We start from the raw sequence: 27,349 nt of genomic DNA, 5'->3' as shown, positions 1-27,349 counted from the left end.
CCTAGTTGCATGACCACACTAGTATCCTTGATAAAGACATTTCTAAAAATATTTTTAACTATATAAAGAAACATTAAAAATATTTGTTTAGCCTTTAACTGGCAAGATAAAAAATACTTATGGCAGGAAAATTCGAATCCCCAAACATATTTTAGGGCTTAATTCTTTGACAGTTTTGAACATAATGTTTGAAGTCACGAAAGTTGTGAGCAATAAATTATTCTAGGACAATCTTGGGCTAAGGTGCTATAAACATGTGAATTGAAATTTGATTTGTGAGAACAAAATGTAAATAATCAACTGAACTAGATTAGTGACTCCTGATCACACATTGTAATATTCACAATGAACAATAGCAGGAAATAATATACTTTTGGGTGTAGTCCCTGCTGTGCTGCAAATTTGAAGTATTTGGCACATTTTTTTTTTTTACCTAAATTCCCTGATATAAATTTTGTTAGCCCATTGTACATAATGGCAGTAACACTGCAGTAAATACATTTATGCCATACATTATTTTGAAAACAAACAGCCATGATTTTTTTTATAGAAACGTTTAACAACCACACATATTTGTTATTTATTTAAAAACTTGAAATAAATATGTACATGCCATTATTTGTAGTGACAGCATGCCATTAAATGTTGCACTTAGATTTTGTGAGGTGATCTTTAAGATCTTGAATAAACCCGAAGGAACTGTGGAGGTTTTTTCTCACCTAGAGGATTCAGTAAATTCTTCTTTGTTTGAAGACAAAATACAAGAAGATATTGACGGAGATGGTACTTTACAACTTCCATAAATCTGTCATAGAATACACATTTAAAAAATCATTTGAACAACATATCATCATATTGTACAGCTCTAATGTAATGAGATTCAAAATAAGGAACATTTAAAAGCTGAAAACTTGTTAATGATGTCTATATTTTAAGTTTTTGAGTTCACTTCTAACTCATACAACATTTTTTACGTTCATAAATATAAAAGGCTACAATTGTATCCAAAAATCTCTAATCAAAAGAAATAAAAATCTAAATAACATGCCTGGAGTAAGCAAATTTTAATGTCACTTATGTAAAAAAGATATCTGCAAGAACTAGTTTTATAATTTTCAAGGTCACTTATTTTACTTACACTTAAAAACTCGTGTACAAAATAAATTTCTTTTTTTTTACTGTAGAAAAAAGTTAACAAAATGCTAATTTATGACACAAATTGAGTAAAATAATATATTGTTTTAAATCACAGTTTTAGCAAATATGACAACTAGTAATTAAACATTTACACATAACTCTTCATACATTATTATATTGGCATTTGCTAGTCGGCTATGTTACATTTGAAGAGAATATGGCACCACACGCTTCAACCGTGTGCAAAAACGTAACTTAGAAAAAACGTGGGCGACTATGTACACGAATGAGCTATTCCATCTGGTGCGAACCTCTTTCGTTCAGCTCTCACAGTAAGTAAAACTATCAACACGGTTCGAAAGTAATTCTTAATCAACTTGCTTAGTGATTCTTCAACGTTTGGCCGCGTAATAAACTCTGATAAAGAAGGACTCAACTAGTGTACATACATCCAACATTTCTGAGTATATAAATGACTTAACAGTTCCCCAGTTCACTGAGCTATGATCCGACAGCACACGGCTCATTGCCCTGAGGATACTCCCCCCTCGCGTCCAGTCAATCATCATCCACTCAGTCACAGACGATTATTAAACTTAAACAACTTGTCAAAACTTACCTATTCAAATAAACTGCAGCAGCTAGTTTCAATTAACCAATGTCACTTTAAAATGTCTATAACAATTTTTCAACTCGTGTTAAAAAAATAATAATTTGTGCCTTGATGGAAGCATTTTTATCAAAATTTTTCTAAATATAGAAATGGTGAAAATGAATAGAGAATTAAATGTTTAAGTATGCATAATATAAGTAGAGACAAGTGTTTTTCACAAGAAAATTTTTACTATTTGTGTACTTGGACGACAACTGTTGGTTCGTCTTTGCAAAACTTCTTTGTTTCTTGGCTAGTCTGCAGAATTAAAAACTGTCCGCAATTGACTTGGCCAATGAGAACCTGAGAAGGACCACGCGGTGCCGACAAGAGACGACCAACCACGGACGCGAGAGAGAGAGAGAGAGAGAGAGAGAGAGAGAGAGAATGAGAGAGCTGCATGGAGCTGGGATCTCCTCTTGTACCCGGCTTCCCTGGTCTCGGCTGTCCACAGGTTCGCAAGTCACTACAGGCAACTGCTGGGATGGCTCTGACAACAGGCAGCCCCTATTCCTCCCTCAATATACGTCATATGTCGGGGCCGGACCCAGAGTAGTGGTCAGGGGAGGTGTTCTAATACAATTTCAGTACATCTAGAATTGAAATATTCAGTACATACATTTTATTTGTGGTTCAAAAACGTCGTGTTATCTATAGCACTCCAGTAAGTTTGGTAAAACATGATAAGGAATTAGGAGAAAATTGAACTATTCAACGTTCAGGGGGTGGGGAGCATACCCCTTTCCCCCTCCAGACCCGCCGGTGTTCCATGTGGTCTCTATTGCCCACCAGTCAACGAAAGTTTTCTGAAAACAACTTGGCAAGAAAAAACATTTGTAAACAAGTTTTTTTTGTATGAAACGCTACGGGCAGTATTTTTTCGCGCGACAATTTGAGCAGAGAAGTTACGTCGCTATCCGACCAGGCTGATCGGCATGAGAAGGACACTCGACCAAATGAACGGAACGCTGTTCCCGAGGTGTTGTCGCGAGGAGTCGCACAGCCAAGAGGGCCGGGCTCAGGTGGATGGGGCAAGCTGGTAGTGGGGGAGGCGCACACGGGTGAAGCGGGGTTCACACCTCACATGATGACGCAGGGCATGGCGCAGCAGAGCGGCAGACACACGGGCACCACCGCCGCCCCGCCGGAGCTGCTCTTGCTGTGGCTCTCACGAGACATCTCGTACTTGCCGCTGCCCTTCATGCTCGCCTGCGAACACACGTCAAGCACTTTACCGCTGTGGCTTCTTCGCTGGTTTATTTAACTTCACGCTAAACTCAAACTGCCTAAATACACACACACACACTCTTTTTTTAGACTGCTCATTGATCCGTAAAAAAAGGTGACAATCTTCGGCAGGTTACACGCTTTTGGGTAACCACTTCTCCATAACTGGCGTAGGGTCTAACGTCTTGCCAAAAACCACTACAGTCCGTGCATCAAAGTGAACCAGATGTATCTAACCTTAATTATACTTTTTTTTATTTTAAAGAATCCAAGAAATGGACATTAAATATGCACAGGGGCCGTTATTTTTCACAGAAACAATCAGAACGCTGACTAGACTGCAATATTGTATGGCCGAGGTTAGCGGTTTCTTTGTTGTAATTGGTGGTAGTCTGCTAGAGGAGGCATTGCCTATTTTTGACAAGGCCATCCAGGAGAGATGTTTGCTTCCGCACAGAATGTATGTGATTAGTGAGCCAACTTTGGACATGTGTCAGAGAGAAAGTGAACAAATCACGAAACACAGCCGGTGGCACAGTTTTCAAAAATATTTTTCGCTCAAATATACATGCTCTTAATTATTCCCCTTTTTTAAAGCATAACCACTAATCCCCCCTTCATGCACTCCTCGTTCAGCGCACTAAGTGCAGTGTTTTAATACACACTATTTTCCACCATCATAGTTCCCTGTTTATTGCTCGGTCCTCCTGCAGGTTGGACAAACCTGGCCTGTCCAATGTCTCTACACTACATTTCCCTCTCTGACCTCAATATGACACAACACTGAACAATTCTAAAACACAACAAATTGCAGCAGTAGCTGCGCTCAGTCGCCGTCAGTCGCGATGCAGCGCCACCTCCTTTCATTTCCCCTACTCCCACTCTAGGTGTCTTGTTCCCCCTCTGCCGCCTCTCATCCTTCCCCTCTTTTCCCTCTAGATTCAACACTAGCGACATCTGTGATTTTAGTTCTTTTTAGAGTATTTAAGCGGGCTCTCAGCTCGCTATAGTTGCTGTCTGCCCAGTAGGTCTAAGGGGACAGTCCGCCGGTTAGCGCTAACGAGTTACGTCTACACTCAGCGTCGTCATGCTGCCCGAATACGTTCTGACCGTCATGAACCTAGATTCGTGTTACGTAGATCTTGAAGTAGATGTATTTGGTTCATCCTGGCGCACCGGTGGGTGGTGGGGGATCGGGGATCCGATCCAGCCACCTTAACGCTTCGCTTCATCAGCCATGTTGGATTATGTCACTTCCTACGACCATACACACACGAAAAAGTGTCCCGTTATGTTCATCAGCCATGTACGCACGAAAAAGTGTCCCGTTACGTTCATCAGCCATGCACGCACGAAAAAGTATCTTGTTACGTTCATCACCCATGTTGGATTACGTCACTTCCGCCGGCCATACACGCACGAAAAAGTGTCCCGTTATGTTCATCAGCCATGTACGCACGAAAAAATGTCCCGTTACGTAACGAACGAACGGAGGAGGACGGACAGACCAGCTCGCCAGGACGTCTCGCTCTGAAAAGTATTAGGCGGTAATAAACAGCCAGGAGGTAACGAATATAAGCCTACTTCTACACGTGTTATGAACGCCGGATACATACGGCCAGGCAACCATGTGTTTTGGCGCGCTCTACTTCCACGACGCGCAACGGCACCGGCAAGTTTTTATTACTACCTCCTCTCAAGTTCTGATCTCCTAATACTTCACAGCAGAGAAGCGCTGTTGGTCGGAGCCTGTAGGTACTCTTCGCACACCTAACCTAACCTAACCTAAACTAACCTCACCTAACCTAATCCATATGCTAATCTATGCTAACCTAACCTAACCTAACCTAACCTAAACTAAACTAAACTAACCTCACCTAACCTAATCCATATGCTAATCTATGCTAACCTAGCCTAACCTAACCTAACCTAACCTAAACTAACCTAACCTAATCCATATGCTAATCTATGCTATGCTAACCTAACCTAAACTAAACTAAAATAAACTAAACTAAACCTAACCTAACCTAACCTAACCTAACCTAACCTAATCCATATGCTAATCTATGCTAACCTAACCTAACCTAACCTAACCTAATCCATATGCTAATCTATGCTAACATAACCTAACCTAAACTAAACTAAACTAACCTAATCCATATGCTAATCTATGCTAACCTAACCTAACCTAAACTAAACTAAACTAAACTAAACCTAACCTAACCTAACCTAACCTACCCAAACCTAACCTAACCTAACCTAATCCATATGCTAATCTATGCTAACCTAACCTAACCTAACCTAACCTAATCCATATGCTAATCTATGCTAACCTAACCTAACCTAACCTAACCTAATCCATATGCTAATCTATGCTAACCTAACCTAATCCATGCCAATCTATGCTAATCCATGTCAATCTATGCCAATCCGTATGCCAATCTATGCTAATTCGTATACCAATCTATGCTAACCTGTATGCCAATCTATGCTAATCCGTATGCCAATCTATGCTAATTTATATGTTAATCCATGCTAATCCATTTGCCATTTTGTATTTCTAGTAATTTCCACCAACTTCGAATCGTGACGTCACCGTTGCACTTTTCGTCACGGCCGCCATCTTGGATTCGAATTTTTTTTTCGAACTTCAACTTTTCGAAATTTGATGTAAACATCAGGCGCCATCTTTTGCCTTCCTTAATACATACCTAAGACGTCACATTTGAAATTAAAATTATTATACAGCCACCATCTTTAATTCCAGCACAGACTACCAGATGGCGCTAAATTCAAAAATTAGTTGCCATAGGCGAAGCCATCTTGGTCCTCAAGTTGGTTGGTAGATGTCGCTAGTATCGCGCGCCAAATTCAAAAATTAGTTGCCAGAGGCGCCGCCATCTTTAATTCTTAAAGTTACTGCCGGAGCGCGCCACCGTCGCCATCTTTAATTCTTAAATTTACTGCCGGATGTCGCCAAGTCGGTAGCCTGTATTCACCAAGTTCTCTGTTGCCGCCATCTTTAATTCATAAAGTCGCTACCAGATGGCGCCACTGTCGGCCATCTTTAGTTCAAGGCATTGTCGCCGGATGATGACAAGTTTGAATTTAAAAAACCTACAAGTGTTATGCAATGTGTAACCAGTCGAGACAAGTCGAGATAAGTTTGGAACATGAAGCCATATTCTAAACTACGTTTAATATATATATGTATGCATTTATATGTTTAGGTTTGATGATAGAGTAATGCAAGGGAATGGCTTTTCATTTATATTTGCGACAAACAAACCATCCATCCGATTACATTATTCCAAGTAACCATATTGGATGATGACATCACCGTTGCAATTTCCGTTACGGCCGACATCTTTAAATATATTATCCGAGTTTAATGAAAAATTTTTTTTAAATTTATAAAAAAAAAAAACTTTTACGACACTGAGCTCGGAGTCCTCGGTTCGAATCTGGTGAGGGCAAAAAAAATGGCGACCGATCCTTCCCTCGTGGTGGCTGCAGGCAGACTGACTCCCACCATTTTTTTTTCAAAGTATATATAATGTCATCTAGTATGATGCCATGTCCGCCATCTTGTCTTCGATGCTGGAAGCCATCATCATTGTATCGTCAGCGAGAGTACGCTGGCGCCATGTTAGTTTAGTTCTTATCCACTAGAGTGCAGTAATCATTTATTACTGTGACACCAGACATCTTGAAATTTGGCCGCCATCTAGAAAAACCGTAATTATTTAGTTAGGAATTCAGGAAAAAATCCAAAATTCATCAAAATAATCACTCATTAACTTACATATTGATTCGATCCGCTCCAGTCCTTGGTTCGATACTATATCGATGCAATAAAGTTTAATTTTATGAGAAAAAAAAAATAATAATTTCAAGAAACCATGTTCAACATTCTTAAAGAGAAATAAATCCTCTACTACCATCATCCTATCAGACATCAAGACCAACATCTTTGGAATATTCGTAATAATTAACTTAGAAATTCAGGAAAAAGTTAAAAATGCATTAAATAAATTTGCAAACAATATATTGATTAATTAGGTCGACTAAGGTCCTTGGCACGATCCTGGACGAAGCTAAAATATAATTTAATTTAAATACCAGAAAAGTGTAAGGTTCGAGAAATAAAACACCACAAAGTCTTTTACAAACATAATATTTATTACACAATTTCTATCCTACTACAGGATTACTTGCGAAAGCCAGCAATCTTATAAACATTTAGCCCTGCATAGACGTGCAACGACTACTTCTTAGCTCCAACAGCTCCAAATGCTCCAACAGCTCCAACAGCTCCAAATGATCCAACTGCCTTTTCTTTCAACAGCTCCAATGATATTGGGCTACAATGGTACGAGTCTAAGAGGCGACGAGTTTAAAAGGATCTAGCTGGTTCCGAGTTAAACATGACTGTGAGACTGCATGACTAAAAGACCGCATTGCTACGAAACTACATGTCTATGAAGCTACATGGATACAAGTCTACTCGGCTCCAACACGCAATCTACACACAGTACACACAGGAAACTGAACGTACACACAGTACACACAGGAAACGGAACGTACACACAGTACACACAGGAAACGGAACGTACACAAAGTACACACAGGAAACAGAACGTACACACAGTACACACAGGAAACTGAACGTACACACAGTACAAACAGGAAACGGAACGTACACACAGTACACACAGGAAATGGAACGTATACACAGTACACACAGGAAACGGAACGTACACACAGTACACACAGGAAACGGAACGTACACACAGTACACACAGGAATCGGAACGTACACACAGTACACATAGGAAACGGAACGTACACAAAGTACACACAGGAAACGGAACATACACAAAGTACACACAGGAAACAAAACGTACACACAGTACACACAGGAAACTGAACGTACACACAGTACAAACAGGAAACGGAACGTACACACAGTACACACAGGAAATGGAACGTATACACAGTACACACAGGAAACGGAACGTACACACAGTACACACAGGAAACGGAACGTACACACAGTACACACAGGAATCGGAACGTACACACAGTACACATAGGAAACGGAACGTACACACAGTACACACAGGAAACGGAACGTACATACATTATACACAGGAAACGGAACGTACACACAGTACACACAGGAAACGGAACGTACACACAGTACACACAGGAAACGGAACGTACACACAGTACACACAGGAAACGGAATGATCATACATACAGTAGCGGAAACACACAGGCTTAGTTGGAAATCGGAATACAAGAAATAAAAATATTAAATTTTTACTTTCAATATTTAATTACTTCTCAACATTACCCAAATACAAGTAAAAGAAGCCATTATTGTATGTAGCCAGCTCTCCTCAGTTCTTTGATTATGAAGGATATTTCTTTGATGCACGAATAGTTTCCTGCACAAAGCGAGCCATGTAGAAGTCTTAGCCGGTCAACCAATATGTTTGGATCTATCCATGACGTGTAATCAATCTCTTCTACCACCATCTTACTTGCTTGTTTATTATAAATTCTTTTATAATCACAATCGTCCCAGTGATCATAATAAGCATTATCAGATTTATTTATTATAACACGACGTTTCCATCGTTTCGGTCTCAGGACATCGCCACATTCTTCGATCTTGTCAGCTCTAGGTGCTTCATCACAGTCTATGCCTTTGTCAACAGCATCAGAGTCACTGTAACAATCACTGTAGAAGACATCCTCTTCATGCTTCCTTTCTAGGAGTCCATCATTTTTACAAAGAATGGAGGATCTACTGAATATAGGCTTGAATGTATTCTCACTTTTCACGGTGTTGATACTTACATTAGTTTCAGTCTTCCCGAAGCCATTAGCATCCTTCAATTTATGTTCTTCCTCACGATCGGGTGAGCTAATACCATCACGCTCAGGACAAGGAAAATTATTGTCGTAATGCAGATCACTCTTCTTTAGTCTAGTGGATTCATCGGTGTCCTCTATGCCGTAAGTAGTCTTGACTTTACATGTTCTACCATGTCTTTTTAAGCTGTCAATTCGTGTTAACAACCTGCTACAACGATTACAGCTTAACATGTTGCGTAGTGGGTTTCTAGCACAATCATTCTTCTCATGACGTCTAGCATTCCTTCTCATGACAAAATCCTTGCCACAGTATCTACAGTGGCTTCCTTCCGATTCAGCTGCAGATAACAAACCATGATCCATGGTAGCTTCTGTGACTAATGTTAGATACAAACTGTCAGTTTTCTCCAATTGGAACCATTTCTTAAATAGAATTTTTTAAATATTTCATCAGCGAGAGTTAAGTTATCTAATGCAAAGCAAATTGATGCAAGTAGTTCTGGCTGTCATCAAAAGATGTCGCCACGTGTTGCTTGCAGGTAAATAATATCTATTTCATTAATGCGGGATGCGGAATGCTCACTATCGATCGCAAAGGAAGGTTAGTTTCGCTAGACTCCAAGGAGAAGGAAGTTCGACCTTCCTGTTAGTGCTTCTTAGATTTCTCATAGATTATTATTATTCGACTGAGAAATGATTTTTTTAAATATCCACCTGATAAAAATATTACAAGTGATGATTCAGTGGCAGAAGTTCACTAATTAAATGCAACCTTGAATAAAAATTACATGCCTCATTAAGTAAAAAAATCCTTCATGCAGAGATCAATTCCTCATCAGTAACCAGAAGCACTCGGAGAAAACCATCAGATGTCTAGTCAGGAATAATCAAATCACCCCGAGAAAACCATCAAAATATTGTCAAGTATAATCAGGAGCACACGGAGAAAACCACAATAATATTGTCAAGAATAATCGGAAGCACACGGAGAAAACTATCAAAATATTGACAATAATAATCAGGAGCACACGAAGAAAACCACCATAATATTGACAAGAACGAACAGGAGCACCCGGAGAAAACTACCATAATATTGACAAGAATAATAAGGAGCACACGGAGAAATCCACCATAATATTGTCAAGAATAAACGGGAGCACACTGAGAAAACCACCATAATATTGACAAGGATAATCGGAAGCACACGGAGAAAACCGCCACAAGTTTTGTTTGATATCATAAAATTTCAACAAAAAAAATATTAAAAAATTAAAAATATAAACGAATAAAATTCAAAATCTGATTCTGGCTTGTACTAGAACTCTAACTTTGCACATCAAAGAGAAGTTCACAAGCTAGCAGAATCAGATTTTGAATTTTATTCGTTTATATTTTTAATTTTTTAATATTTTTTTTGTTGAAATTTTATGATATCAAACAAAACTTGTGGCGGTTTTCTCCGTGTGCTTCCGATTATCCTTGTCAATATTATGGTGGTTTTCTCAGTGTGCTCCCGTTTATTCTTGACAATATTATGGTGGATTTCTCCGTGTGCTCCTTATTATTCTTGTCAATATTATGGTAGTTTTCTCCGGGTGCTCCTGTTCGTTCTTGTCAATATTATGGTGGTTTTCTTCGTGTGCTCCTGATTATTATTGTCAATATTTTGATAGTTTTCTCCGTGTGCTTCCGATTATTCTTGACAATATTATTGTGGTTTTCTCCGTGTGCTCCTGATTATACTTGACAATATTTTGATGGTTTTCTCGGGGTGCTTTTGATTATTTCTGACTAGACATCTGATGGTTTTCTCCGAGTGCTTCTGGTTACTGATGAGGAATTGATCTCTGCATGAAGGATTTTTTTACTTAATGAGGCATGTAATTTTTATTCAAGGTTGCATTTAATTAGTGAACTTCTGCCACTGAATCATCACTTGTAATATTTTTATCAGGTGGATATTTAAAAAAATCATTTCTCAGTCGAATAATAATAATCTATGAGAAATCTAAGAAGCACTAACAGGAAGGTCGAACTTCCTTCTCCTTGGAGTCTAGCGAAACTAACCTTCCTTTGCGATCGATAGTGAGCATTCCGCATCCCGCATTAATGAAATAGATATTATTTACCTGCAAGCAACACGTGGCGACATCTTTTGATGACAGCCAGAACTACTTGCATCAATTTGCTTTGCATTAGATAACTTAACTCTCGCTGATGAAATATTTAAAAAATTCTATTTAAGAAATGGTTCCAATTGGAGAAAACTGACAGTTTGTATCTAACATTAGTCACAGAAGCTACCATGGATCATGGTTTGTTATCTGCAGCTGAATCGGAAGGAAGCCACTGTAGATACTGTGGCAAGGATTTTGTCATGAGAAGGAATGCTAGACGTCATGAGAAGAATGATTGTGCTAGAAACCCACTACGCAACATGTTAAGCTGTAATCGTTGTAGCAGGTTGTTAACACGAATTGACAGCTTAAAAAGACATGGTAGAACATGTAAAGTCAAGACTACTTACGGCATAGAGGACACCGATGAATCCACTAGACTAAAGAAGAGTGATCTGCATTACGACAATAATTTTCCTTGTCCTGAGCGTGATGGTATTAGCTCACCCGATCGTGAGGAAGAACATAAATTGAAGGATGCTAATGGCTTCGGGAAGACTGAAACTAATGTAAGTATCAACACCGTGAAAAGTGAGAATACATTCAAGCCTATATTCAGTAGATCCTCCATTCTTTGTAAAAATGATGGACTCCTAGAAAGGAAGCATGAAGACGATGAAGACACTTCGACATCATCGATAGCGAATTCATACGGTAATCTGGGTGAAGAGGATGTCTTCTACAGTGATTGTTACAGTGACTCTGATGCTGTTGACAAAGGCATAGACTGTGATGAAGCACCTAGAGCTGACAAGATCGAAGAATGTGGCGATGTCCTGAGACCGAAACGATGGAAACGTCGTGTTATAATAAATAAATCTGATAATGCTTATTATGATCACTGGGACGATTGTGATTATAAAAGAATTTATAATAAACAAGCAAGTAAGATGGTGGTAGAAGAGATTGATTACACGTCATGGATAGATCCAAACATATTGGTTGACCGGCTAAGACTTCTACATGGCTCGCTTTGTGCAGGAAACTATTCGTGCATCAAAGAAATATCCTTCATAATCAAAGAACTGAGGAGAGCTGGCTACATACAATAATGGCTTCTTTTACTTGTATTTGGGTAATGTTGAGAAGTAATTAAATATTGAAAGTAAAAATTTAATATTTTTATTTCTTGTATTCCGATTTCCAACTAAGCCTGTGTGTTTCCGCTACTGTATGTATGATCATTCCGTTTCCTGTGTGTACTGTGTGTACGTTCCGTTTCCTGTGTGTACTGTGTGTACGTTCCGTTTCCTGTGTGTACTGTGTGTACGTTCCGTTTCCTGTGTATAATGTATGTACGTTCCGTTTCCTGTGTGTACTGTGTGTACGTTCCGTTTCCTATGTGTACTGTGTGTACGTTCCGATTCCTGTGTGTACTGTGTGTAAGTTCCGTTTCCTGTGTCTACTGTGTGTACGTTCCGTTTCCTGAGTGTACTGTGTATACGTTCCATTTCCTGTGTGTACTGTGTGTACGTTCCGTTTCCTGTTTGTACTGTGTGTACGTTCAGTTTCCTGTGTGTACTGTGTGTACGTTCTGTTTCCTGTGTGTACTTTGTGTACGTTCCGTTTCCTGTGTGTACTGTGTGTACGTTTTGTTTCCTGTGTGTACTTTGTGTATGTTCCGTTTCCTGTGTGTACTTTGTGTACGTTCCGTTTCCTATGTGTACTGTGTGTACGTTCCGATTCCTGTGTGTACTGTGTGTACGTTCCGTTTCCTGTGTGTACTGTGTGTACGTTCCGTTTCCTGTGTGTACTGTGTATACGTTCCATTTCCTGTGTGTACTGTGTGTACGTTCCGTTTCCTGTTTGTACTGTGTGTACGTTCAGTTTCCTGTGTGTACTGTGTGTACGTTCTGTTTCCTGTGTGTACTTTGTGTACGTTCCGTTTCCTGAGTGTACTGTGTGTACGTTTTGTTTCCTGTGTGTACTTTGTGTACGTTCCGTTTCCTGTGTGTACTGTGTGTACGTTCCGTTTCCTGTGTGTACTGTGTGTACGTTCAGTTTCCTGTGTGTACTGTGTGTAGATTGCGTGTTGGAGCCGAGTAGACTTGTATCCATGTAGCTTCATAGACATGTAGTTTCGTAGCAATGCGGTCTTTTAGTCATGCAGTCTCACAGTCATGTTTAACTCGGAACCAGCTAGATCCTTTTAAACTCGTCGCCTCTTAGACTCGTACCATTGTAGCCCAATATCATTGGAGCTGTTGAAAGAAAAGGCAGTTGGATCATTTGGAGCTGTTGGAGCTGTTGGAGCATTTGGAGCTGTTGGAGCTAAGAAGTAGTCGTTGCACGTCTATGCAGGGCTAAATGTTTATAAGATTGCTGGCTTTCGCAAGTAATCCTGTAGTAGGATAGAAATTGTGTAATAAATATTATGTTTGTAAAAGACTTTGTGGTGTTTTATTTCTCGAACCTTACACTTTTCTGGTATTTAAATTAAATTATATTTTAGCTTCGTCCAGGATCGTGCCAAGGACCTTAGTCGACCTAATTAATCAGTATATTGTTTGCAAATTTATTTAATGAATTTTTAACTTTTTCCTGAATTTCTAAGTTAATTATTACGAATATTCCAAAGATGTTGGTCTTGATGTCTGATAGGATGATGGTAGTAGAGGATTTATTTCTCTTTAAGAATGTTGAACATGGTTTCTTGAAATTATTATTTTTTTTTTCATAAAATTAAACTTTATTGCATCGATATAGTATCGAACCAAGGACTGGAGCGGATCGAATCAATATGTAAGTTAATGAGTGATTATTTTGATGAATTTTGGATTTTTTCCTGAATTCCTAACTAAATAATTACGGTTTTTCTAGATGGCGGCCAAATTTCAAGATGTCTGGTGTCACAGTAATAAATGATTACTGCACTCTAGTGGATAAGAACTAAACTAACATGGCGCCAGCGTACTCTCGCTGACGATACAATGATGATGGCTTCCAGCATCGAAGACAAGATGGCGGACATGGCATCATACTAGATGACATTATATATACTTTGAAAAAAAAATGGTGGGAGTCAGTCTGCCTGCAGCCACCACGAGGGAAGGATCGGTCGCCATTTTTTTTGCCCTCACCAGATTCGAACCGAGGACTCCGAGCTCAGTGTCGTAAAAGTTTTTTTTTTTTTATAAATTTAAAAAAAATTTTTCATTAAACTCGGATAATATATTTAAAGATGTCGGCCGTAACGGAAATTGCAACGGTGATGTCATCATCCAATATGGTTACTTGGAATAATGTAATCGAATGGATGGTTTGTTTGTCGCAAATATAAATGAAAAGCCATTCCCTTGCATTACTCTATCATCAAACCTAAACATATAAATGCATACATATATATATTAAACGTAGTTTAGAATATGGCTTCATGTTCCAAACTTATCTCGACTTGTCTCGACTGGTTACACATTGCATAACACTTGTAGGTTTTTTAAATTCAAACTTGTCATCATCCGGCGACAATGCCTTGAACTAAAGATGGCCGACAGTGGCGCCATCTGGTAGCGACTTTATGAATTAAAGATGGCGGCAACAGAGAACTTGGTGAATACAGGCTACCGACTTGGCGACATCCGGCAGTAAATTTAAGAATTAAAGATGGCGACGGTGGCGCGCTCCGGCAGTAACTTTAAGAATTAAAGATGGCGGCGCCTCTGGCAACTAATTTTTGAATTTGGCGCGCGATACTAGCGACATCTACCAACCAACTTGAGGACCAAGATGGCTTCGCCTATGGCAACTAATTTTTGAATTTAGCGCCATCTGGTAGTCTGTGCTGGAATTAAAGATGGTGGCTGTATAATAATTTTAATTTCAAATGTGACGTCTTAGGTATGTATTAAGGAAGGCAAAAGATGGCGGCTGATGTTTACATCAAATTTCGAAAAGTTGAAGTTCGAAAAAAAAATTCGAATCCAAGATGGCGGCCGTGACGAAAAGTGCAACGGTGACGTCACGATTCGAAGTTGGTGGAAATTACTAGAAATACAAAATGGCAAATGGATTAGCATTGATTAACATATAAATTAGCATAGATTGGCATACGGATTAGCATAGATTGGCATACAGGTTAGCATAGATTGGTATACGAATTAGCATAGATTGGCATACGGATTGGCATAGATTGACATGGATTAGCATAGATTGGCATGTATTAGGTTAGGTTAGCATAGATTAGCATATGGATTAGGTTAGGTTAGGTTAGGTTAGCATAGATTAGCATATGGATTAGGTTAGGTTAGGTTAGGTTAGCATAGATTAGCATATGGATTAGGTTAGGTTAGGTTAGGTTAGGTTTGGGTAGGTTAGGTTAGGTTAGGTTAGGTTAGGTTAGGTTAGGTTAGGTTAGGTTTAGTTTAGTTTAGTTTAGTTTAGTTTAGGTTAGGTTAGCATAGATTAGCATATGGATTAGGTTAGGTTAGTTTAGTTTAGTTTAGGTTATGTTAGCATAGATTAGCATATGGATTAGGTTAGGTTAGGTTAGGTTAGGTTAGCATAGATTAGCATATGGATTAGGTTAGGTTAGGTTAGGTTAGGTTAGGTTAGGTTAGGTTTAGTTTAGTTTAGTTTATTTTAGTTTAGTTTAGGTTAGGTTAGGTTAGCATAGCATAGATTAGCATATGGATTAGGTTAGGTTAGGTTAGTTTAGGTTAGGTTAGGTTAGGTTAGGCTAGGTTAGCATAGATTAGCATATGGATTAGGTTAGGTGAGGTTAGTTTAGTTTAGTTTAGGTTAGGTTAGGTTAGGTTAGGTTAGGTTAGCATAGATTAGCATATGGATTAGGTTAGGTGAGGTTAGTTTAGGTTAGGTTAGGTTAGGTGTGCGAAGGAAGTACCTACAGGCTCCGACCAACAGCGCTTCTCTGCTGTGAAGTATTAGGAGATCAGAACTTGAGAGGAGGTAGTAATAAAAACTTGCCGGTGCCGTTGCGCGTCGTGGAAGTAGAGCGCGCCAAAACACATGGTTGCCTGGCCGTATGTATCCGGCGTTCATAACACGTGTAGAAGTAGGCTTATATTCGTTACCTCCTGGCTGTTTATTACCGCCTAATACTTTTCAGAGCGAGACGTCCTGGCGAGCTGGTCTGTCCGTCCTCCTCCGTTCGTTCGTTACGTAACGGGACATTTTTTCGTGCGTACATGGCTGATGAACATAACGGGACACTTTTTCGTGCGTGTATGGCCGGCGGAAGTGACGTAATCCAACATGGGTGATGAACGTAACAAGATACTTTTTCGTGCGTGCATGGCTGATGAACGTAATGGGACACTTTTTCGTGCGTACATGGCTGATGAACATAACGGGACACTTTTTCGTGTGTGTATGGTCGTAGGAAGTGACATAATCCAACATGGCTGATGAAGCGAAGCGTTAAGGTGGCTGGATCGGATCCCCGATCCCCCACCACCCACCGGTGCGCCAGGATGAACCAAATACATCTACTTCTTGAAACCGTAAATCCGCGGCATAACATTTTGCAAAGTAAATGCTGGTAATAGTGACGGCGATCGCTGAGTGTTGGGCCCGCCATTATTTGTATGCAATTTATATTGTTAGTTCGGCTCTCTACAACTGCGTGTTGTGCGCCAGCACTATTTAATTTAGCTTGCTATTTCGTTATTACTCAGACGTTAGCGCATAGCCGGTGTAGGTAAAATATACGCTTACATATTTACGAGAACACTGTAACCAATCCCTATGTACGTTAGGAACGTTTCCGCAACATGTTACGTAAAATCATAAGGCAATATGCATATAGCATTGGTTCTACACATAGGCGGACATAGTTTGGCTTATGCTTGTTGTAAAGGAAGACATTAAAGAGCAGTTACTATTACCTTGTGCCGTAAAAGTAAATCAAATATGTACAACATTCGTACTTAGTAAATGCACAGCATATAAAGAGATATATATATATATATATATATATATAGGTTATACCCAAATTGTAAAGATTCGTATGTAAAGAAATGATGCTGATAATGGTTGTAAATATAAATAAACTTATATTGATAATAGACGCATGTATTATTGAAGCACCATATAAACATGACTTAGTTATACACACAACAATTGGCCCATGCTAAGGGATTTTAATATCTCATTATTGTTCTTTATAATCGAGGCACTAGTAGTCAAACTGCAGTTTTCTGGCGTTTGGCTGCAAGTTCTGCGCAACTCTGCTTAAGCGGCAGCTAAATTGTTGTTTTTTGTATGTTTGTTTCCATGGCTTCGACTGCGTCTTCGGTCGGGGTCGGTTGGGTCTACCAACTGCACCGAGCCGACCTCGTCCAATATTGTGAAGAAAACAACCTACCTACAGATTCCAGTGATACCGTCGCAGTCTTACGCGCACGTCTGGTGCGTCATTTGCGTGAGTCTGTGGCTGAACCCAGTGAGGGCGACGGAGCTGGAGCAGTGGGCGGGCAGGCAGCCGCTAATGTAAGTGTACCTCCAGACTCATTCTCCCAAAAACTTTATTTTTCAGTGCTTAAGGCACTACCAACCCTTGATAGCTCCGACCCTGGGGTAGTATTAAAATTTTTTTTAGAGGCTGATCGCCTGAGTAAACTTAAATTAGTCCCTTCCGCCTCCCTTATGAAGGGGCTTCTAACTAAATGCGCAGGGGTGTATGTCAATAGATTGACAGAGGCAATTATTCAAGGCGTGGAATACCAGGCCTTTAAGACCTCTGTTATACGTGCTGTATGCCCACCCCATGTGTTGGATTCATGTAAACGTAGTTACGTTCTGCGATTACAACGACCCGATGAGAGCGTGTCCCAATTCGTTGATAGTGTTCTATCATACGCATCGGTATTAGAATTGGACACTGGTGACAACGAATTAATTTCTTTAATGTTAGGGAATGTGGCACCCCACGTCATTAGCATGGCTAGCATGCTGTCACCACCCAAAGACGTGGATGATTTACGTAGTTGGGCTACGGATGTGGACGCTCGATTAGCTGCGGTGTCAAAGTATGAAGCAACTTTTAGTAAACAGACAGGTTTACACGGCACAGGGTTACACTGGCATATGTCCGAGAATACGCGGCTCGTTCCAGATACACTTACAGCAGGATATAAGCAGCCTGCGGTTCTTCCGCAGCAGTCAAGCAGTAATTATAAATATAATCAACTGCAATTTCAAGGTGCGCAAAGCCAAAAGATTACAGGCACTAAAACATCTCGTCCACGTATGTATCATATGACCACCCAACAGGGGCCTCACAAGGTAACTCCGCCTTGTGTAAGTGATCCGGGTGAACAGACACCGTCGCGGCCGCTTCACATCGCCCGCACTGCCCAGCAACTACAGGGCGACACGCAAAATACTCACCTACGATGCGCTAATTGTAGTAAATTTGGCCACATAGCATTTAAGTGTAAAGGGCCGCGTGTTGAGGCGCAAGAGCGTAAGTGTTTTAGACGCCAGGGAAAGGGTCACTATCGTGCGAATTGCCCGGAAAACTACAAGTGACGGGACGTAAAAGAGGGCGTTACCGTCGTTTTTTGGTGAAATCCTCTTACAGAAATTTTCTACATTTCATGCCCATACAGATAAAAGATAGGTTCTATCCGGCACTGGTGGATACTGGAGCCACACGATCTATAATGAGTGAGCATTTTGTAAAGAGCCTTCAGCTCAAATTTCCTAAATTATTTTCTGCCTCATCATTTGTTAGTGAATCTATAAAGCTGTGTGTGGCAAATGGGAGTTGTGTTCCATCTGAACAATCTGTAATACTGCACTTTAAAATCAAACATTTCTCATGGTCGTGGAAGTTTGCCATAGTGGCGGGAATTTCCCCTGAGTTTATTATTGGTTTAGATTTCTTAGGTCAGTCACGTAGTGTTGTAGATTTGGGTAACCACGAATTACGGTTTGACTTTGCTCCTAACGTTAAGATTCCCTTACGTTACGACGTATGTAGTAACATTGTCGTAGCTGGTAGCGATGTGAATGAGTCTACGCGTGAACAAACCTTACGATCTTTAAAGTCACAATTTGCAGACACCATAACTAAGAAAATTGGTAAATGTGATATTCTTCCCTATAAATTCTATTTACGTGACGAAACGCCAGTGTATAGTAAACCTTATCAGGCATCTCCGCCTAAATTGCAAGCAATGCGACAGATTGTGGATAAACTGTTAGCTGCAGGAGTTATAGCGCCCTCGACTTCGGACTTTAGTACGCCTACCTTTCTTGTTCGTAAGAAAGACGGCGTAAGCTGGCGACTAGCTCATAATTATATTCCTTTGAATAAAAAAAATAGCTTATCAGGACGTGTATCCCCTGCCCACTGTGGAGTCCGCTCTGCAACATTTAGGAAAGGCAAAATATTTTTCTGTTATAGATTTGAATAACAGTTTTCATCAATGTTTATTACATCCAGATTGTCGTAAATTCACTGCCTTTTCCACGCCATTCGGCCATTATGAGTTTAACAGGATCCCGATGGGAGTCACCTTTGGTAGCCAGGCCATGTGCCGAATTTTAGATCATATTTTGTCCGACCTTAAGTTGACGTCGTACCGCCTGTGACAGTGAAGCCCGGTTTCCACCCCGCCAGTACCTTACCCCGCTGTGATACCGCACCCCTAGCCTAGCCTATGCAGGCTGACGCTGCCGCCCCCCTTCCTAGGCCGGCCGCGGTCAACGGCAGTCGACAACGGGTCATCAACTAGGACGGACGTGCCGTTCCCCGCGTTTCCCATCCGTTTAAAAACGTGCGTGTGTTCATTGTGTTCAGCCACCATATAGCCTAGGAGCTTAGTAGTGCACGCTGGGGCCGACGACCCACCACAACGGCTAGACGCTTAAGACTAGCCTGGCGCCCTCCCGGAGAACAAACACCTCAACAGAGACACCAGCAACTACTAGGCTCACCCCGGGTATCGAGTTCAAGACCCCGGGTGATGGCATTTGGCGCCCAACGTGGGGCTCGAACCCACGACCCTGAGATTAAGAGTCTCATGCTCTACCGACTGAGCTAGCCGGGCATGAAGACTGGGAGTATATGCTGCCACCCAGCCACCAAAACAGGCAAGCCCAACCAGATGCAACATGCACGCGGATTACAGCCGATGCCCAGGAAGACAACGTACCACCGAGTACAGCAGCCGACGTCCACCGCCGAGTTTTGGAAGCCCAAGGGACGTCACCAGAGGCCAATCGACGGCGCCAACAGGCGACGATGGGGGAACATGACACCTGGTGTGTACGAGACGGGACAGTGTGGTGCCGTACACCTGGACACCAAGTGGACTGGAAGATGTACGTACCACCTGAAGCCCGGGAAGCTGTACTACGGTTCTACCATGACCACGACCTAGCCGGCCATCCCGGCACCGATCAGACGAAGCGGGCTGTTTGCCAATATTACCACTGGCCCGGAGTCGCTAGCGATATACGCGAGTACGTGCGCGAATGTCAAGTCTGTCAATCACGGAAGGCAAGACGGCGAGATGGGGAGGAGCAGCAGCGGCCACGGGAACCCACCACAGCCTTCCAGACAATAGCACTGGATGTGATGGGCCCATATCCACGAACACCGAGGGGGAACAGGTTCTTGCTTGTAGTAACTGACCTGTTCACCCGGTGGACGGAGGCCTATCCCTGTCGAAATGTGCGAGCCGCCACCATCACCAAGATCCTGGCACAAGAGTTCTTGCCGCGCTGGGGCTACCCGCAGTCAGCCCTCTCCGACAATGGCAGCCAGTTCTTGGGCCGACAGTGGAGGATCTGGTGCGACGACCACCAAATACAGCACCACACCACACCTGCATACCACCCGCGGGCAAACCCCACCGAACGCCGCAACCAGGAGCTGAAGGCACAGATGCGCATACGCCTCAGCTCAGACCATGCGCAGTGGGACAGGCACATTTCAGATGCCCTGTTCTGCACGCGCCGTCGGGTGAATGCGGCAACTGGTAGAACACCCGCCGAGATGGTTCAGGGACACAATCTACCCCTGCCCGGTGAATGGGCCACGCATGGAGTACCACACCCGACAGAAGGACCGGAAGAGCGAGACCGCCGCCGCACAGCCACACACGAAGAAGCACGCCAACGGCAAAAAGTCTACGCGATGGAAATAACACCAACGACGAACCACATGCCACCCACCGTACAAGCAGGAGACCAAGTGTTTGTGCGTGTCCATCCCCTGTCGGCCACACCACGTAATTACTGCGCAGGATTGGCCCCCCGCTGGGGAGGCCCCTACACAGTACAGAGACACCTGGGCCAGACCACATACCTCGTGCGCCTAGGTGGACGGCGGGTGAAGAAGATTCATCGTGATGACCTGCGCCTTGCCAAACTCCCGGGAGACAGGCTCCCAGAATCGCCTGTAACACTGACTCCACCAGAACACCCAGCACCCAGGAGAGAACTGGACGATCCGACCACCCCTGAGGGTGAGGGGGACGAGGACCAGAACGGTGGGCAAGTCTCACGCCGACGGTTCAGACGCAAACAATTACCACGAGTAATTATCACTGATGTCTCGGCGGATGAAACGACATTCGATGCAGACGAGGCACCAAGTACACCACCGGTCGTGACCGAACCGTACGAGACTGAACCCGATGCACCTGTGTCACTGACCCGGGGTGCCTGGGGCCACCTGGCATCCCTGGAGGATGCCCACTTCACTGTCCATGTGATTGAGCCGAACGACGAGGCTAACGAACAGCCCCGCCGGCCATCCCAGCACCCGTGTCACCTGGATGATAATGGCCTCAATGACCTCCGCCAACATGACAACCTGACCGGACGGCCCCAACGGGTCAGACGGCCACCGAGATACCTCGCAGACTATCACCTGGGAACAATCCGGGGCGCCCGGTATGCTGAAGAAGCCCCCGTGTTCACACAGCGGGATGACCTGTGAGCAGAGCGCGGGCCCTACCAGCTGCTGCCACTCCAAGTGCCTCCAGCCTGGACCTGCTGCCAATGCTAGGGGTGCAACCATGCTGCGGGGTACCGTTCGCAGGGAAAGACCGGGCTTCTCCAGGGGGGGCGTTTGACGTCGTACCGCCTGTGACAGTGAAGCCCGGTCTCCACCCCGCCAGTACCTTACCCCGCTGTGATACCGCACCCCTAGCCTAGCCTATGCAGGCTGACGCTGCCGCCCCCCTTCCTAGGCCGGCCGCGGTCAACGGCAGTCGACAACGGGTCATCAACTAGGACGGACGTGCCGTTCCCCGCGTTTCCCATCCGTTTAAAAACGTGCGTGTGTTCATTGTGTTCAGCCACCATATAGCCTAGGAGCTTAGTAGTGCACGCTGGGGCCGACGACCCACCACAACAACGGCTAGACGCTTAAGACTAGCCTGGCGCCCTCCCGGAGAACAAACACCTCAACAGAGACACCAGCAACTACTAGGCTCACCCCGGGTATCGAGTTCAAGACCCCGGGTGATGGCAAAGTATAAATACGTATTTAATTACATAGACGATATTATTATTTATAGTCAATCCTTGCAAGAACACATAAGTCATGTTAAAGAGGTTTTGGAACGCTTAAGAAAAGCCCACTTAACAGTTAATCCGGAAAAATTTGAATTTTGTAAAAACTCAGTAAAATTCTTAGGTTACCAACTTTCCCAGGGGCGACTTACAATTGATCCAGAAAAAATAGCTGCAGTTGTTCAATTTCCTCGACCTATTAATCTAAAAGGGGTACAGCGATTTCTGGGCATGATAGGATATTATTCACGTTTTATTGAAGAGTTTGCTACAAAATGCGCCCCCCTGAACGTACTTCGTAAAAAGGATGTAGTTTTTAATTGGGGGCCAGATCAGGAAAAGGCTTTTCAAAACTTAAAGAGAGCAATGACCACACCCCCAATTCTTATTCTTCCTAATTTTGAAGACAGATTTGCTGTACAGGTTGATGCGTCTAGTTTGGCCCTGGGCGCCGTACTCGGACACAAAGAAGGAAAGACAATCCGCCCTATAGCGTATGCTAGTCGTTGCCTATCTGAATCCGAACGCCGACTGGGTGTATACGAAAAGGAGGCCCTTGCCTGTTTGTTTGCCGTAGAAAAATTTGAGAGCTATTTAGATTCACGTGAATTTGATCTGTACACAGATAACCAAGCATTGAGCTGGTTATTTAATCATCCACACCAGCTGGGAAAATTAGGTAGGTGGATTTTACGTCTTTCACGTTTTAGATTTGTTATACATCACGTGCCCGGTAAGGAAAATTTGATAGCTGACTCACTCTCCCGCATGTACAACCCGGATGAGTTTGAACAGACCGACATTGACAATCAATTACAAACAGAACACGCACTGGCCTTCAAATTTATTCCAGAATCCTATTTTAATATAAAACAATGTCAACAACAAGACCTATCGTGTTGTGAAATTGTAAAAGAGTTGAAGTTAAAGAAACCAATTCCGTACATTGTAGAGCAAGGTATACTGTACTATACAGGAATAAATGGTAAATTACGATGAGCAGTTGTGCCTAGCGTTTTACGTCCCATGGTTCTTACATACTTTCACTCGTCGGTCATAGGTTGTCATTTGGGCATTGAGAAAACATATCAACGTATTTGTAAATATCTATTTTGGCCGGATTTACGCGATGACGTCCGTAAATTCGTACGTTCTTGCATAGATTGTCAAGTATCAAAACCACCACGTAATGCTAATGTGGGCTTGTATGCGGCAGACCCGCCAGTTGCCCCTTGGCATACCATACATATTGACATTTATGGACCCCTAACACGATCAAAAAAGGGTAACATATGTTTGTTGGTCATTATGGATATATTTACAAAATTTGTAATTTTGTCTCCAATGAGAAATATGAAAGCCGAAACAATAGTTAAGGTTCTGTCTGAGCAGGTTTTTAAAATATTTGGACCTCCAAATATCATAGTCTCTGATAATGCTCCATACTTTCAGTCTATAATATACAAAAATGCGCTTTTTGAGTGGTCGGTAAAACCCGTGTTTAGCTCACCATATTTTCCCCAAGGGAATATGGTGGAGCGAGTAAATAAAGTCTTAAAGAGCATCCTCATATCATTTTACAGGGATGATCAGACCATGTGGGACGCTGATATCGCCTTTATTAATGTTGGTTTAAATTCCGCCCATCACTCTTCCACTGGCTTCCCCCCTTGTCTTCCATTTTTGGGTCGAGATTTAATTCATCCTTTACTAAATCAGTGGGGCCTGCCTGCCATTGACTCCAGTCTCACAGCCCAACAGCTTGATAAAATTTTAAATTCTGTTGAATGTAATCTGAAACGGGCACGCAGTACAGTAGCCGAGGTCTATAACAAAAACAGAACAGTGGCTAATTATAAGGTTGGTGAGCTTGTTTTATGTCGCTCATATCGCTTACCCAACTTAGCTGCCCAAGTTAGTTCGAAATTATTACCATTGTACGATGGACCCTTTGTGGTCGATAGGATACTTGGCACCAACACACTATTGCTACGCTCTTGTAAATTTAAAAATAAATATAAAAAGTGCCATGTTAGTCAAGTAAAACCTTTTGTGAGTTAAGACTCTTTGTAACTAGTTTATATATATATATATATATCAACATATTACAGGCTATAAGGTGTGAGATTTATAATTTATTTATTTGTTGATTGTCCCCACTGTAGGAGTGTTCGTGTTTTATGTGTGTTCGGTGTTTGTCGCTTCCATTCTTTTTACAGCTGGGCGCGCCTCTCCTTCCTTCCCTCTACCCCCCCCCCCCCGCTGCATCTGCTGATTGCATCTGCATCGACGGCCCCATGCCGACCTCGCAAGGAGACGTCCTAGCGAGGCTCTTCTCGTCGCTTCCCCTCCCCGACCCCTGTCTGATCGAGACCGCCTAAGGAGTCTACGCCTCAGCTCTGCGAGCTCGCCGAGGACGAGCTACGTGATTAGGCTCCCAGAGGACGACCGGGCGCATATCCTGGCGCTACTTCGTATAGGATGGCTGCATAACCATCAGCGGCCCATTGCAGTGTCCGGCTCTTTGAGGCCTCAAGAGCGGGACACGCAGGACTGTCTGCCACCAGCCAGAGCCCTGCTGCAAGAAGCGTTCCTTGTGCTTGTTACTTTTTATTGTCTACGCACTATGTATGAGTACATTGACGTAACAGTGTTATAGTTGTGTCCATGAGTGGACCTACCCGTATATGATGATAGGTATGAAGAGGATGATTTTACTGCAAGTTGAAATTACTAAGGCGGACTATCAGATAGGCGCGGTCTTAAGGGAGGGGAGATTGCAGCAGTAGCTGCGCTCAGTCGCCGTCAGTCGCGATGCAGCGCCACCTCCTTTCATTTCCCCTACTCCCACTCTAGGTGTCTTGTTCCCCCTCTGCCGCCTCTCATCCTTCCCCTCTTTTCCCTCTAGATTCAACACTAGCGACATCTGTGATTTTAGTTCTTTTTAGAGTATTTAAGCGGGCTCTCAGCTCGCTATAGTTGCTGTCTGCCCAGTAGGTCTAAGGGGACAGTCCGCCGGTTAGCGCTAACGAGTTACGTCTACACTCAGCGTCGTCATGCTGCCCGAATACGTTCTGACCGTCATGAACCTAGATTCGTGTTACGTAGATCTTGAAACCGTAAATCCGCGGCATAACATTTTGCAAAGTAAATGCTGGTAATAGTGACGGCGATCGCTGAGTGTTGGGCCCGCCATTATTTGTATGCAATTTATATTGTTAGTTCGGCTCTCTACAACTGCGTGTTGTGCGCCAGCACTATTTAATTTAGCTTGCTATTTCGTTATTACTCAGACGTTAGCGCATAGCCGGTGTAGGTAAAATATACGCTTACATATTTACGAGAACACTGTAACCAATCCCTATGTACGTTAGGAACGTTTCCGCAACATGTTACGTAAAATCATAAGGCAATATGCATATAGCATTGGTTCTACACATAGGCGGACATAGTTTTGCTTATGCTTGTTGTAAAGGAAGACATTAAAGAGCAGTTACTATTACCTTGTGCCGTAAAAGTAAATCAAATATGTACAACATTCGTACTTAGTAAATGCACAGCATATAAAGATATATATATATATATATATATATATATATATATATATATAGGTTATACCCAAATTGTAAAGATTCGTATGTAAAGAAATGATGCTGATAATGGTTGTAAATATAAATAAACTTATATTGATAATAGACGCATGTATTATTGAAGCACCATATAAACATGACTTAGTTATACACACAACAATTGGCCCATGCTAAGGGATTTTAATATCTCATTATTGTTCTTTATAATCGAGGCACTAGTAGTCAAACTGCAGTTTTCTGGCGTTTGGCTGCAAAATCACTGCAGTCACTCTGTCCTACTTAACAGTTTCTTCTCTATAAATCTGTTTGTAGATCAGTTCACCCATAGCGAGTTATGACTTGTTTCATGAGATCACTTCTGCTTCTTCTTGATGCTTTGTCTGCCTCGCTGTCTTCTGGAAATCCATGAAATGGATTATCTTTGGTTAAACTTTAATTACTCAGTCTTACTCCTGTTAGGCAGGTATCCCCAACATTCCTTTCCTTGTTATTTTTCTCCTGATCGGACCATGGAAAAATCCATTATGTCTCAACAGTTTCCTCGTTACTTCATTATTCGTGTACTTCTACCAGTTGCCATCTATTTCTGTAAATCATACTTTTGTATGTGGCAGTAATATACGATCTTGGTTCTCCCGAACTGCGCTGGACCCGGCCATAACTTTTCATGTTGCTTCCATCCTGTAGGATATATTTTGTAACAACATTTTTTTTCATGTAACCTTATTTTTATGGCTTTGAATGTTATATATTTGCTCTTAAATTGTGTAATGGTATCCTCATTTATCCATGTGGGCTTAAGTTGTGGCATAATCATATATAAGGTACCCTGTAACTTTCATCCAAAAAGCAACTCAACTGGAGGTAAGCCTAACTCAAGTGGTGTGCATCTGTAAGTGAGAAGACCAAGATTTTGGTCTTCTGACGTTGGCAAAATGTCGGCCCAAAGGCCAGTTCACCCTCCACCTCCCCTCCCACACATTCACCCCAAAGGCTTGCAGATCCTCTTGAGCCACAGCCTTGCAGTTTGACAAGTTTTAGCGAGCTACAACCTGCACCTGTTGTTTAACATGCCAGATGTGATGTAGTACGAGCTCCCTTATAGGCTGACCCTCCACAGACACGAGCTCTCAAGAACCGCAGGGAAATGGATATGCCATTCCATAGCAACTTGAAAGAGTTTGGAGAGGA

General features: G+C 42.3%; 1 protein-coding gene and 1 non-coding gene across 2 annotated transcripts in view; both read right to left on the bottom strand.

Annotated features, from left to right (window-relative positions):
- Positions 1-1,164: 1,164 nt before the first annotated feature.
- The window catches only part of LOC134528499 (mucin-2), a 105,001-nt gene continuing 78,816 nt past the window's right edge, over positions 1,165-27,349 (bottom strand). The window contains exon 9 of the mRNA XM_063362167.1: positions 1,165-2,998. Within this exon, the coding sequence (XP_063218237.1) occupies positions 2,870-2,998 (129 nt within the window). The 3' untranslated portion in view covers positions 1,165-2,869. The remainder of the gene's footprint in view (positions 2,999-27,349) is intronic.
- On the bottom strand, positions 20,020-20,092 carry Trnak-cuu (transfer RNA lysine (anticodon CUU)). Its single transcript has one exon. It is a non-coding gene; the product is annotated as a tRNA-Lys (tRNA).

Source organism: Bacillus rossius, chromosome 1 (genome assembly GCF_032445375.1).
Source record: "Bacillus rossius redtenbacheri isolate Brsri chromosome 1, Brsri_v3, whole genome shotgun sequence".
Taxonomy (NCBI): domain Eukaryota; kingdom Metazoa; phylum Arthropoda; class Insecta; order Phasmatodea; family Bacillidae; genus Bacillus; species Bacillus rossius.
This window is presented reverse-complemented; position numbering and strand designations above follow the sequence as displayed.